This window comes from Ursus arctos, unplaced genomic scaffold (genome assembly GCF_023065955.2).
Source record: "Ursus arctos isolate Adak ecotype North America unplaced genomic scaffold, UrsArc2.0 scaffold_19, whole genome shotgun sequence".
NCBI lineage: Eukaryota > Metazoa > Chordata > Mammalia > Carnivora > Ursidae > Ursus > Ursus arctos.
Genome location: NW_026622863.1, coordinates 26,884,181 through 26,897,370, shown reverse-complemented (window position 1 = coordinate 26,897,370; position 13,190 = coordinate 26,884,181). Strand labels below are relative to the sequence as shown.

Below are 13,190 nucleotides of genomic sequence, written 5' to 3'. Positions count from 1 at the left end.
ACAGGAAAAGAGGCACCAGGCACTTTTGGAAAATTATTGGCATTGGTGGCATACAGGAAACAAATCTTTATCATTTCAATTGTTGTGTGTTCCCTTTGGATTTGCCAAAGAAAATTAAAAGGTAAATTTTAGTGGGAACTCACTAAACATGGACATTTGATGTTTATTTTTGTAAAGGAAATTAACTGGGTGTGACTAGCAGGGTTGAGACCTGAAGTTCCTCTCCTAGAAAAGGAAAATTTCTCTTAGTGAGTACTCTCCAGACTGATTATAGTATACTCCTGCCCCCAACCTTGCAAGATAACTTCATGCTTTCTCCTCTAAGGGGAAGTCTTCAGGAAAAAACTAGTCAACTGGGCCTAAGAGGATTTGCAGGCAAAAGGCCCATAACGAAAGATGTCTGATGCCTCTCATTCCATGGGTCAACTGGACCCCTTCGGTTTAATTCACCAGTGAGTGGTTAGTGGATCTAGAGCATAGGAATCTGGGACCAGAGATTGGGAGTCCCAAAAAGTGGAAAGGTAAAGTCAAAGACCAAAGGTTTATAATGTTGCTTCTTTGTTTGCCTTGTTTGTAAGTAGGAAGCCAGAAGTTGAACTCCCATATTAGATGTTTTAGGAATAGTGTTTCTTAAGTAACTCCAAATGTCAGTACATGGACAAAGAAATAAATGAAACCTAGTGGCTTCAGTCAATCAGACTGAAAAATGAACAGCACCTGGAAACAGGAATTCCCCACAGGGGAGAAAAACCACATCACAAAAGAGAGTATTTAGTAAAATTTATTTTTTTAAAAAAAGAAGAAAAACAATAATTTATGCCCTTGGCAAAATAAAGGAACTTGTCAATATAAATGTTTCTTAGAAAACATATGAAAAGATAATATATATATCAATAAATCAATATCAACCTTACAGCAAAAGCAATGATTCCATAAAAATGATAAGTGAGGTCTGGCCCTTACACCACAGTATTTCTGGAAGGTCCTATGATTCCTCCTTTTTTTTTTTTTTTTAAAGTATAGATGTGCCCTCATTTTAAGAAACCCTGATGTACATACATCTAAATTTAGAAAGTCCATTGATTACCTTTACAATCAATAATTCTATTTACGTATGAATGTATGTAATCTCTGCACCCAATGTGGGGCTCAAACTCATGACCCCAAGATCAAGACTCACATGCTCTACCGACTGAGCCAGGCAGGAGCCCCATACAATCAATAATTCTTTTTAAAAAAAATCAACAAGAAGGTTTCTGTAAGGGATCCTTCAAATTAGCAAATTTTCCTAATGTGTTTAAAATATAATTAACCAAATACACGTGTCCCCAACTTCTTTCGTTATAGTTCTATTGCATAAAGCGAGGTATACCTGAAGTAAAGCAGTAACAGATTTGGGCGTCTGACCTGACTGGAGAGAGTGTGCTCTTACTTATAGTATGAGGAAATGTTTGGGGGCACAAATTCTCTCAATCTTTTGTTTCTCTCATCATGAGCTTTTATTTTTCTTGTTTCTACCACTTTCTGGTAAGTTTCACTCACTCTCAGGAAAAAAGGAGGAAGTCATATCGGAGGGGGCAGATTCATGAATTAGTGAGTCACTCCAGCAGAGCAGAGTGAGAGGAGAATCTGGGATTCAGAGTGTGTATGTGGACATAGTTGGGGAAAAGCAGGAGCAATTCTGAACCCTTGACATGCTTCTGAGGCCCCTCTCCCAGTAGGGGCACCTGATTCCTCTTGAGGAACAGCAAGTCCCGTCCAGAGCTCACCGGACACATACTCAAGAGACTTGGGCCTATTTGTCACACTCTTCCTGGCTCCCTTCAGTACAATGGTAGTGCAGCTCACAGAACTCCTGGATCCGGCTACAGGCCTCCAGCATCATCACTTTGGGGACCGTGATTACCACCCGGAAGAAATTCGGGTACTCGAAGCACTGCAAAAAATAAGAGCCTGTTATTCTTGTAGCAATTGAATCTGGTACTAAACCACCCCTAAAATGACCTGGGTCCTGATCAGCAAGCAGCAGTGATGTCATTTACTCAGAGCTATCAGTTCCACTGTGGAAGGTGAAATGAAATGGGGTCACTTATGTCAGGGGGTTTTAAAATGGACCCAGGAGGTCATTAAGGAGGTGGACCTTAAGCACCTCTTCACCGGTGCATCCATGAGCTTTTGAACTGGGCCAAACCACAAATCTTACAAGGACTCAGCCAGAGTCCTTAGTTACTCCTTACTGCAACTTGCTATAGTAAGAGTCTTTGCTCAGTGACAGCCTTAGTAACCAATTATATTCAGCCAAGATTAGTTTTCTGCCACCAATCAATCAAAAGCCTATAAAAAATATATACAAGCATCTCCTTTGGTCTTTAAAAACCCTTGACTTCTGTTCCAGGGGGATGGGAAGGGTGGGGAGTGGGAGGACACTATTTGGTCTGCTGCCTAAATCTGTGTTCTCGAAATTGCGATTCTGAGACACCAAATAAATGATCTTGTTTTATTTTAGCTCTGCTTCTTTTCTTAGCCATCACTGGGGTGCTAAGTCTAGTAACAGTTAATTCATCTTAAAGGGGACTTGTGGGACAAGCTAATTTCCCTCAGCCTAAAATGTTCGGCCACAACCTTTCTTCCCAGTACAGATGGGATAATGACGGGGGAGAAACAAATTTTAAATGAAGGCCATGAGACACATCAGTTTAAATTTTATCAAATGAGAATACACTTTGTTGGGGGAGGAAAAAATCAGGTTAAAGACCAGCTCAGGGAGAGCTCCTGAGGCCCTAGAAACAGTTGAGAATGTCCTGAGAGAGACGTAAGCACTCACCGTTGCTGGGAGGCAGTGGACTGACTGCTCAGCAACTAAGCGCTCCGTGAACTCCACGTCATTCTCAAATTCTGGGAAATGTTCCATCTCAATTCCAACCTATACCAAAAACAGCGAGAGGCAAACTTATCAGAAGGAGGGAAAACAGGCCAACTCCCTATGCTAGAAATGAAGGTAGGGACTGCTCTACAAAATATCTTGGAACTCTACTACTGATAACTAAGAGACTGAGTTCTTTTTTTTTTTTTTTAAGATTTTTATTTATTTATTTGACAGAGAGAGACAGCCAGCGAGAGAGGGAACACAAGCAGGGGGAGTGGGAGAGGAAGAAGCAGGCTCCCAGCGGAGAAGCAGGCTTCTAGCGGAGGAGCCTGATGTGGGGCTCGATCCCAGAACGCTGGGATCAGGCCCTGAGCCGAAGGCAGACGCTTAACGACTGCGCCACCCAGGCGCCCCTGATAAATGAGAGTTTTAACACTTTGGAGCTCATGAAATTTTTCATAGAGAAGAGAGGATGTATTTATATTACTAATTTAGTTTTTTGGAACATTCCTTCCTGGACAATGATAAATGAGAGCTGCAAACAAAATGCCAATGTTTCTCTAAAAAGGCGATATAAGCATTATGGGCCAGGCAATTCTTGATTGCATGGAACAATCCCACCCACTGTAAGATATTTAGTATCCCCAGTCCATGAAATGCCAAGAGCACTCCCCCAACACCTGCCCGAAGTCATTCTGCAAACAAACAAAATTCCCATATATTCCCTAACGCCCCTAGGGAACCAGTATCATTCCTAGTTGAGAAGTACTATGGTACGGAAAGCCTCTTATTTGTGTCTTATATCTTCCCTGTTATCTACACATAAAACCATTTCCTGTATTGAGGAATTAATCATTTTAAAAGGTTTTTGTTTTTGTTTTTTTTAGCACTAAGGTTAAATCATGTTAGTGGGGCGATTCAGAACAAGGAGATTCCTAAACTGACTGGCCCAGAAGCTTAGTTGGTTGTCTTTGTGGGTGCTGCAGACTGGCTTCTGCTTGCCCTACAGCAAATGCCTGCCACCCACATACTTACCATGAGGTACATGGCCCCAGAAGGACGGACTGGCTGGAGTCCAGGGATGGCAGCCAATGCCCCATAGCAAAGATCAGCATTGGACTATAAGAGGAGGTAGAAAGATGTCAAGGATCGAAATTTAAGTGAAAGAAAAGCAACTCATTAAAAGTAGAGCCCACACCGAAGGCAGGGAACCTGCGTTTGCCCTGCAGGCATAAGGAATCAACAGGAAAAGGTCCTACCACTGGAAGCTTTTGGCCAGGAGCCGAGTGCATTGCCAGAAAGGAGAGAAATGTTACACTGATGCCACCTCCTGATTTGGAAGCCCCATAATGGAACATTGCTCCAGAAATGAGGACCCATTATTCCTAATTCCACTGGTGGCTTTCCCAGACTGCCAGCGTGGACGGCCACGGGCTGCCTGTACCTTCAGGAAGCTCAGAGTGTTGTGGTAGAACTCCTGAGGGGTGCGATGCAGGATGCTTTTCAGAGCTCCCTGGACGATGGTGCAGGGTCCCAGGATCCGCTGACTCAGCTTCACCAGCCCATCTCGGATCTAAAGTGCCCAGCAAACATATTATTTAGCCTTCCTTAAGCATTCCAGCTTTGGGGATTCTTATTCTTTTTTTTTTTTTTAATTTTATTTTTTTATTTATTTGACAGAGAGAGAGACAGCCAGCGAGAGAGGGAACACAAGCAGGGGTAGTGGGAGAGGAAGAAGCAGGCTCCCAGCAGGGGAACCTGATATGGGGCTCGATCCCATAACGCCGGGATCACGCCCTGAGCCAAAGGCAGACGCTTAACTACTGAGCCACCCAGGAGCCCCTGGGGATTCTTATTCTGATCATTCTTTTCATCAGGCTTTTAAACTCTGCGGAAGTGACGGTGCCTAGTGGCATTCTTGGATCAGACCGCCAGGTTTTAGCCTAGCTCTGTCACACACCTCCTGTGTGACTCTGGGCAAATTATACAACATCTTAATGCCTAATTTTCCCAACTGTGAAATGTAGATAATACTCCTCCTGGCCTCATAGGGTTGTTGGGAGGATTAAATGAAAATAATGTATTTTGAATGCTGGCACCTCATAAGCCTGCAAACAGTATCAGGTATCATTAGAGCTTTTGTTTCCTTTTTTTGTGGTCCAGAATTAAAAGCAGATGGAACTTCTTCACAGAGCCAGGTACAAGAAGACTGAGTTTTGGAGAGGAATAACTAGTACCATCTTTCCAGGCATCTTTCCAGGAACCCAGAACTACAGGGCAAAGAAGAGGGAAAAAATAACACTATAACAAAAAATCACCTCCTAACCACTGCGCATGCAAAGTAAATACACACACACACACACACACTAAATTAGACATACCATTTCACCACATTGTTCTTACCTCATTGCCAAAAATGTCTCTTCGGTCATGGATGAGGATCCAGCCCAACCTCCAGCCAGGAACCAGCCAGCGCTTGGCCAGCCCTCCACAGGACAGGATGGGGACGTTGCTGCTGAGGGTGGCCAAAGGCTCAAATGTAGAATCCGAAAACACCTGAGGAGAGGAGATGCTTGTTAGAGTTGTCTTCTGGCTTACCTTTTTCCAAATCTCATGCCTCCCACCGTTTCTTTACCTTGTAAAACTAGGGACGGGGCCATGGATTTCTGAACTCATCCTACCCTGAAGCATGATTGGGAGTCCAAGAGGCTTCAAAGGAGACCATCCCAAGACACTTAACCTGGTGTCTGGTCTGGATTAAAGGAAGCCTACAATGAGGACACGGACCCTAGCCTGGGAATATGTATAACCCAATGAAGCTCACTCTAGGGACTAAATGCCTGTTGGAATTAGAGATCTAAAAATAAAACAGGGGCCCACAGCCCTTTGTCTGAAATTCCTGGGCCTATATTTGTTGCAGAACGCAGAACTGTTTGGATTTTGGAGGTTATGCAGCACATGTATCATATATAATGTAACACCCCCAAGGCAGTCTGGGACAGTACTCCTAATCAAGCATATTAACATTTCTGTCCCTTTCCTTACGTTTTTGACAAATATATAGATCTGTGAGATACATAAAAAATCTACAAATATCTTTATATCAGGTCAAGCCAGGTTTTTTCACCAAATGAATTTCAAAAATCTTCAGATGTTCATAGCTTTTTGGACTTTGGAAAACTGGCTATGGTGTCGTAGATCTGTATGTATATTTTTTTAAGGCAGGGGGGAGGAGGAGAATAGGAAGAAAGAGAATCTGAAGCAGGCTCCACACCCAATGCAAAGCCTGACACAGGTAACCAACTAAGCCACCCAGGCACCCCAACCTATTGACACTTTTAAGAGTGCAGGGATACTGATTTGCTGTACTGAAATGATTAGGAATTACTTCTGGTTATTCTAGATGCCACCTCTAAAGGTCCCATGAAATAATTTGGAATTGAGATTATTGTAGTGATATATCCTGCCCAAGACTTACCATGTCTCCATAGATCTCATCAGCTAAGATGGGGACACACTGCCTTGCAGCCACTGAAAATAAGGGAAACAGGCTGAAATAATTTTTTAATATAAATTGCCCTAGCAATTAATATTCACCTGGACTTACTTTATTTTGCATTTCACATGTGTATGTTTTGTTTTCCTCTTTAAGAACTATATATTCTTCTTATACTCTTCCAGGGTACAGAGCCTAAATTTGCCATTTAACCAAATGGATATTTCAAACCCTCTCTTCCACATATGGGAATGGTGCAGAGGCACGCGTTGCCTTTTTCTCCTTGCAGGCAAGTCCTACCGTTCCAGTGGCACACTATTCACTGGAGACCCCCGGGGAGCTCCCCCATTTCCATCCTCAGCTTGGAACTGACTCCTTACTTATTCCAGGCAACAGAAAAAGGATTCCATCTCCATATCTGCTCCTGGCAAATGAAGTCTGATGAACTTACCAGCCAGAATTTTCTGGAGGTGACTTTTACTGAACACTGACCCACAGGGGTTTGATGGATTATTAACAATGAGACAAGCTGTCTTTTCATCAATCAAAGATTCCAGTTGTTTCAAGTCAATTTCCCAAGACTTCTCTGGCTGGGGAGGAAGAAAGGGTGAGACTAAGATGATTCTGAAAAATTTAGGGGAAACACTCATCTAACAGTGTCTTCTAAATGATGAAATGTGTTTGTGGCCTCCGCCACCCACTTCCAGATCTTTCTGTGCTAAGATAATGGTCATCTATTACGACATAATAATTGAGCACTTAAGTCTAAAATTAAAAAGTTGTTTACCAATAAATTGTAGAGTTTGACCTCAATTCCCATCGATTCAGCCAAAGTCCTGTAGAGCGAGAAACCGGGTCTCGGAACTAGGATGTTTTGTCCTGGGTTGGCCAACACAGCTAAACAAAGTTCAATAGCCTGACTGCAGCCACTAGTCAGAATGACATCCTGTAAAGACATAAAAGCTTCACTTTGTGAGAGGTTCCAATAGCAACAAGAGAGAAGAGATTATCAGATGGGTGAGTGGGAAGCCATAATAAACTCACTCTTACAAGTTCTAAGCAAAGTAGAAAGGGCTGTACTACACCAATATTGAAATAAATTAATGTTTATGTATATCCATAGCTAAATGTTGAAAACGATGACCACATAAAAGACATAAATCACTTGGGGCGCTTGGGTGGCTTAGTCGGTTAAGCATCTAGCTCTTGATTTCGGCTCGGGCCATGATCTCAGGGTCATGGGATCAAGCCCAGAGTCAGGCTCCACACTCAGCCTGGAGTCTGCTTGTGATTATCTCTCTCCCTCTTCCTCTGCCCCTCCCTGCTCTCACCTTCTCTCTCAAATAAATTAAAAAAAAAAAAGGAGCAAATCACTTTAAAAAGGACATGGCAGCTGTGACTCAGCAGACTTCCATTATGACCTTGGACTTTTTCACTTGGTTATTTATTTATTTTTGACCAGAAATTTGAAGCCTGACTCTTCCCTGAAATAGACTGAGGGCACCTCTTACGTTAAGAAGTATCGACCACACAGAGTAGACAATAGAGGGAGCATGGCATTTAAACTTGGCACTGCCATCAGTTCGATATGCCACAGTACCTCGATCTTCCCCACTGAGTGAACTTAGGTGATGAGGGGAGCTACAAATTTAAGAAAAGATCCTATTGGTAAAATAAAAAATGTTACTTATTTGGTGTTTATGAATTATTTTTTTTAATGATCTTTTGCCAAGAATCAAATATAGGGGGACCTCTGAGTCCTTTGAGTCTCCTTAAGACAGGACACCACATAAGTTGTGGGCAACATCATCATCATACTGTAATGACATTAGATATAATCACAGATTAGCAGCCTCTCTATATAAGTCCTCAAATTGCTAAAGGGAAATTCTCCACACCTTTTGTTCACCGGGCAACCTGTATTCCTTACGTGAAAGTAACAAGGAAAAAGGCACAAATTGTCCACTACTGCTTCAGAGCTGATATGTTGTCTAAAGCTTACCTTAGCTTCCAGGGGAGCCTCGGGCCGGTGGTAGTAAGAAGCAATCTCCTCCCTACTGGATAAATAGCCTGAAAGAGTAGAAGGAAGAACCTGGAAGTTTGCATCTGGCACCTGACCACTATGCCCTAGAGTCAAGAGGGCTTCCCGCTACTTTCTGCTCCTGCTTGGAGCGCGTACCATTCAGGTTAGTTCCGAGCCACCACAGAGAAAGGAGACTGACTTTATGTTTTACATTTTTATAATAAGCTCAAATATATGAATAATAACAAGGAGAACTCTCCTAACTATAAAATACTCTGCACCATCTTGGTTCCTGTGATTATGTTTTATTTTTCATTAAAAAAAAAAAACCAAAACAGGATTTAGATTATTCCTAAATCACTTTCAGGGACTATATTTTTTGAAAAGTTATAATCAATGCATTCAATACATTGGGTCCCTCTAAGATTTTTAGATCATATGATATACCTATTAGTGGTTTAGCACAATTTTTTCTTTTAAATTCTATTTTTGGACAATATTTCCAAATGTTGGCTTACAAACTTGAAGTAGAGTCAGCATCATACAAATTATGTTTTGCAAAATTGCTTTCCAAAAAGATTCCATTCAATCATAAAGTCCAGATGCAATATTTCATAATGTTCCACTTAATAAAGATAAATGTCTCGAAGTTCTATAAATCAACACTTCCTTAATTATTCATAAGGAAGAGCATTTTCCTAGATATATATTATGATCTGTATTTCTTTTGACATGAAATGTTCATATCCTTTGAATATTTGCCACATGGAGAATTGGTTCTGGTTTTTCAGGTTGAATCAGTTCTCTAATACTTTGGGTATAAAAGTTATAAACTTGTTTCATAACCTCATTTTTGATCTTACTTTGTTTTTATTTATGTTGTATGAAATTTTATAAAGTATAAACAATCAACTTAAAAGTTATGTCCTCAGACCTCTCTGAAGTGTTTCTAAAAGTGGGGCGCCAGGATGGCTCAATCGGTTAAGCCTCTGCCTTTGGCTCAGGTCATGATCCCAGGGTCCTGGGACTGAGCTCTGCTTCAGGCTCCCTGCTCAGTGCAGAGCCTGTGTCTCCCTCTCCCCGTCTGCCGCTCCCCTGCTTGTGCTCTCTTTCTGTCAAATAAATAAAAATAAAATCTTTTTAAAAATTCCATTTTAGCATGAAACTGGATTTGTATTCTACATTAGAAATATGTTATTATGCTTTAAAAAAAAAGAAATATGTTATTATGTCTTGCCTTTGCGATGACATGGATGGACCTAGAGGGTATTATGTTAAGTGAAATAAGTCAGACTGAGAAAGACAGATTCACTTACATGTGAAATCTAAAAAACAGATGAACGAACAAACAAAAAAAAATCTAAATCAGACCAATAAATACAGAGAACAAAATGATGGCTGCCAGAGGGAGCTGGGTAGGAGGATGGGCAAATGGGTGAATGGGACAAGGAGATACAGTTATGGAATGAGTAAGTTACAAGAATAAAAGGCACAGCACAGGGAATACAGTCAATGATAGTGAAATAGCTTCATGTAGTAACAGATGGTAGCTACACTTTCGGTGAGCACAGCATAACACATAGAGATGTTGAATCACTATGTTGAATGCTTGAAACTAAAGTAACATTGTGTGTCAACTATATTCAAATAAAAAAATAAAAATAATTTAAAAAAAGAAAAGAATATGTTGCTAGGTGCACATTATAGACAGATGTGCAACACTGAAATAAAGTCAAGGGATCACTTATTTTATTAAAATGTTTAATGTGGAAATGTTTAATCGATAGAGACAGTTAAACCTAAATAAGAATAGGGATGGGCAAAATGGGTGAAGGGGTCAACTGTATGGTGATGGATGGTAACCAGACTTGGGGTGGTGATCACTTTGTAGTGTATACAGCTGTCATGTTATACAGCTGTACATCTGGAACTTATATTTTAAAAACACCTAAATAAGAATAATTTCTTTCTGTCAGAAACAACCTTCTAATCCTCAGTACGACAGCCCCTTCCTTATATTCTAGTTTGTTTTTATCTCTTTCATCTGCCACAGTTAGAACTGCATTTGAATGTGGTCAGAACCCTAATTAAAATAACCGTGGAATGTATGGAGAAGGGGAAATAAAGCCAAGAAGCTACTTACATAGTGTGATATGCAAATTAATTTAGGACCTAGTGGGCTCAGTACAGAAGCCACTGCCATCAAACTCAAGGCCTTCCTATTAGAACTAGCAATAATAGGATAGGAGTGCTATTTGAGAAAGAAGTATGTGAAGGGGGCTTAGAGAGGTAGGGTCAGCGTGCCAAAGGAAGCCAGGAAAGAAGCTAGACCTTGCTGGCTGTGCTTAAGCGTTCTGAGACCTCCTTCCCCAAATCCAAACGGCCATTTTATTTTAGCCTCTCCTTAGGAACCATGCATCAAGGAAGCAAGGAGAATCACTAGAAATGTATTCCTAATAGAAGAGCACTAAAGATTTGGAAGGCACCGGACAGAGTCTCAGGAGATGCTTACCAATGGAGGGGGCATAGCCGTTATACTTCCCAGAGTCCAGGGCATCTTTCATGGCTTGGGTAACTTCAGGGTCTGTAGGCAGGTTTCCAAACACAGTAGGGTCCCCTTTGCACAGAAGAAAAAAAGAGCCACCATGATATCACTCTTCCATACCCAGCGCTCAGACTCCCCATCTTCTCCAACCATCTGTGAGGATGGGGAGTGAGAGCAACAATGATCGCCCCTCACCCGAGTGTCCCCAACTCACCAATTGACAGAGCAATCATGGTTTTGTTTGGATTTGGCTTCACCTTCATGCTGTCCACAATGGCTCGGATGGGATTGAAAGTTTTGTTGGACATGTCTGAAGGCTTCACGGACCATCTGGCCTTCCTGCCTTTCATTTTTCCCGGCAAAGAGCTTCGCCCACCAATGTTGACATGCACATCGAGAACGGAGGGGAGGTTGCTGTTGCTGTTCATCTGAATGACATACGGGTCCATCACTAGCGGAGCCTATGGGGGAAAGGAGGTCCTTGTGACTCTAAGAACAGAGCACCATCCTTGGGGGCCATATTTGGACCTACACATCAGGGTGATTTCACTAGGCGTCTCTTTCCAAACTGCCTTGTTTTGCTACATTTCTCATGCTTTCTTGTGAATGAGGGGAGTTCTAAGACCTTTTGCTGAGACAGAAAACAAAGCAAGAACCCACCGTATAACGTTAGCAAAGTCCGTTCCATTGAATACTTATCTACTGTGAGATTTGCTGTGTGCAACCCTAATGCCTGTAAAAGTTTAACTGCTCTCAGTGCAACCGAAGGGAAATGACATGAAAATCGTGAAACCATCAAAGACTATGTATTGCCTCCTTTCCATGCAAAGCCTCCCCAAGAGTCTCCCTAATGCTTCAACAGACTGTGTCTTGCCCTGTGCAAAGAAGCACCAGGAAAAGCCATTCCACATGGTTAGAAATTTAGTGTTAATCTTGTCATCAGTAAAAACACAGCCTTATCCCATAAGCACCTTACTGGCCTGTGGAAAAAGAAGTCAATACACCATACAGAAAAAAGCATACATCCCAGTTACCACCACCAGATTAGCTGAGGCTTGAGATTTTACCTTCCAGCTAAAGGAGAAACAGCCTCTCAGCAGACAAACCTGGAAGCTCTCTTAGTGTTCTTCTTTCACGGGTCACAGTGACAATGGCCTCAGATGCAATTCTTGACTCCTGAAATAGTCTGCACGAATGGGCGTTGGGCCTGGAACTTTTGTGCTATTGGTTAGGGTGAGTACTGGGTGGCCAGCCCTCCCTCTCCTCCCCGCCTCACTTTCTGCTGCTTCTCACCTCTAACCCTTCCCCCACCCCACCACCAAATCAGGAGTTTGTCCTCACTTCAAACATCTGGAATTCTCTGTGTTAACTCTTTCTGGACACTTTGTGAGATGTCTGAGAGGACTGTCAGAGGGGCAGTTATGATTACAGTTGCAAATTTTTATTAAATCTCTTTCGATACAAAACAACCCAGTAACATGTTAACAGTACAGAAACGTGTAAAGTAAAAAGTGAGAGTCCTTCCTTGCCCCTTGCTCTCCATACACTCTATTCTCACTCCCAGGGGTAGGCAGTGGTAACGATTTGGCCATTTCTATCCATTAACCAAGATGGATTAATAGGTAGGTAGGTAGATGACAAATACATAGATAGATACAGCATAGATATATAGATAGATAATTTCATAGATTTTCAAAACACTGAAAGGATCAGGCTTACAATTTGTTCTGCAACCTGTCTATTTACTTCCTACATCTGCCCTTCTTTCCCGGTCCATGAGGTTCCACTTCAGTCACAACAAACCAGGCAGTTGAAGCAAATTAAGTTCCACTCAACAAATACCTTAAACGACAGTAGGGTCTTCAAGGCAAGTAACACCTGGGCAATGGCATCCTGTCCTGTGAATTCTCCTTCATTTACCTGATATGGAGTTATTGGGAGAATAAAATGTCAGTTGAGGTCTAAACGAAACAACTCCCCTAAGCACACACAGTGGAAATCTCAGCATTCCGGTGAGCCTGCCTACGAAAAACACTGTCCATTCAAGGGTTAAGAGAAGGCTCGGGGACTCCATGGCTCAGATCCTATCTGTTTATTTATTGGAAGACAAAGAGTTGTTACATAAGTTCCTTCTTCTCCATTTACTTTTGGGTGATTCAAGTCTCCAATGGGGTTGAATAACCTTTTATTTTTCTGGACCTTTCATCTCTTAGTGCTTTGAAGAACTTATCTAACACATTCCCTTCCCCACTCCAAAGAA

At 41.8% G+C, this 13,190-nt stretch overlaps 1 protein-coding gene across 1 annotated transcript; it reads right to left on the bottom strand.

Moving 5' to 3' along the window:
* Positions 1–763: 763 nt before the first annotated feature.
* Positions 764–12,180, bottom strand: TAT (tyrosine aminotransferase). The gene is made up of 12 exons (XM_026495161.4): positions 11,998–12,180; positions 11,145–11,391; positions 10,898–11,002; positions 8,365–8,432; positions 7,150–7,308; positions 6,814–6,952; positions 6,345–6,397; positions 5,270–5,422; positions 4,311–4,439; positions 3,902–3,985; positions 2,825–2,923; positions 764–1,936 (listed from the first exon to the last, which is right to left on the bottom strand). The coding sequence occupies exons 2-12, from the start codon at positions 11,377–11,379 to the stop codon at positions 1,796–1,798; spliced, it is 1,365 nt and encodes a 454-aa protein (XP_026350946.1). The 5' UTR covers positions 11,380–11,391; positions 11,998–12,180; the 3' UTR covers positions 764–1,795.
* Positions 12,181–13,190: the final 1,010 nt, after the last annotated feature.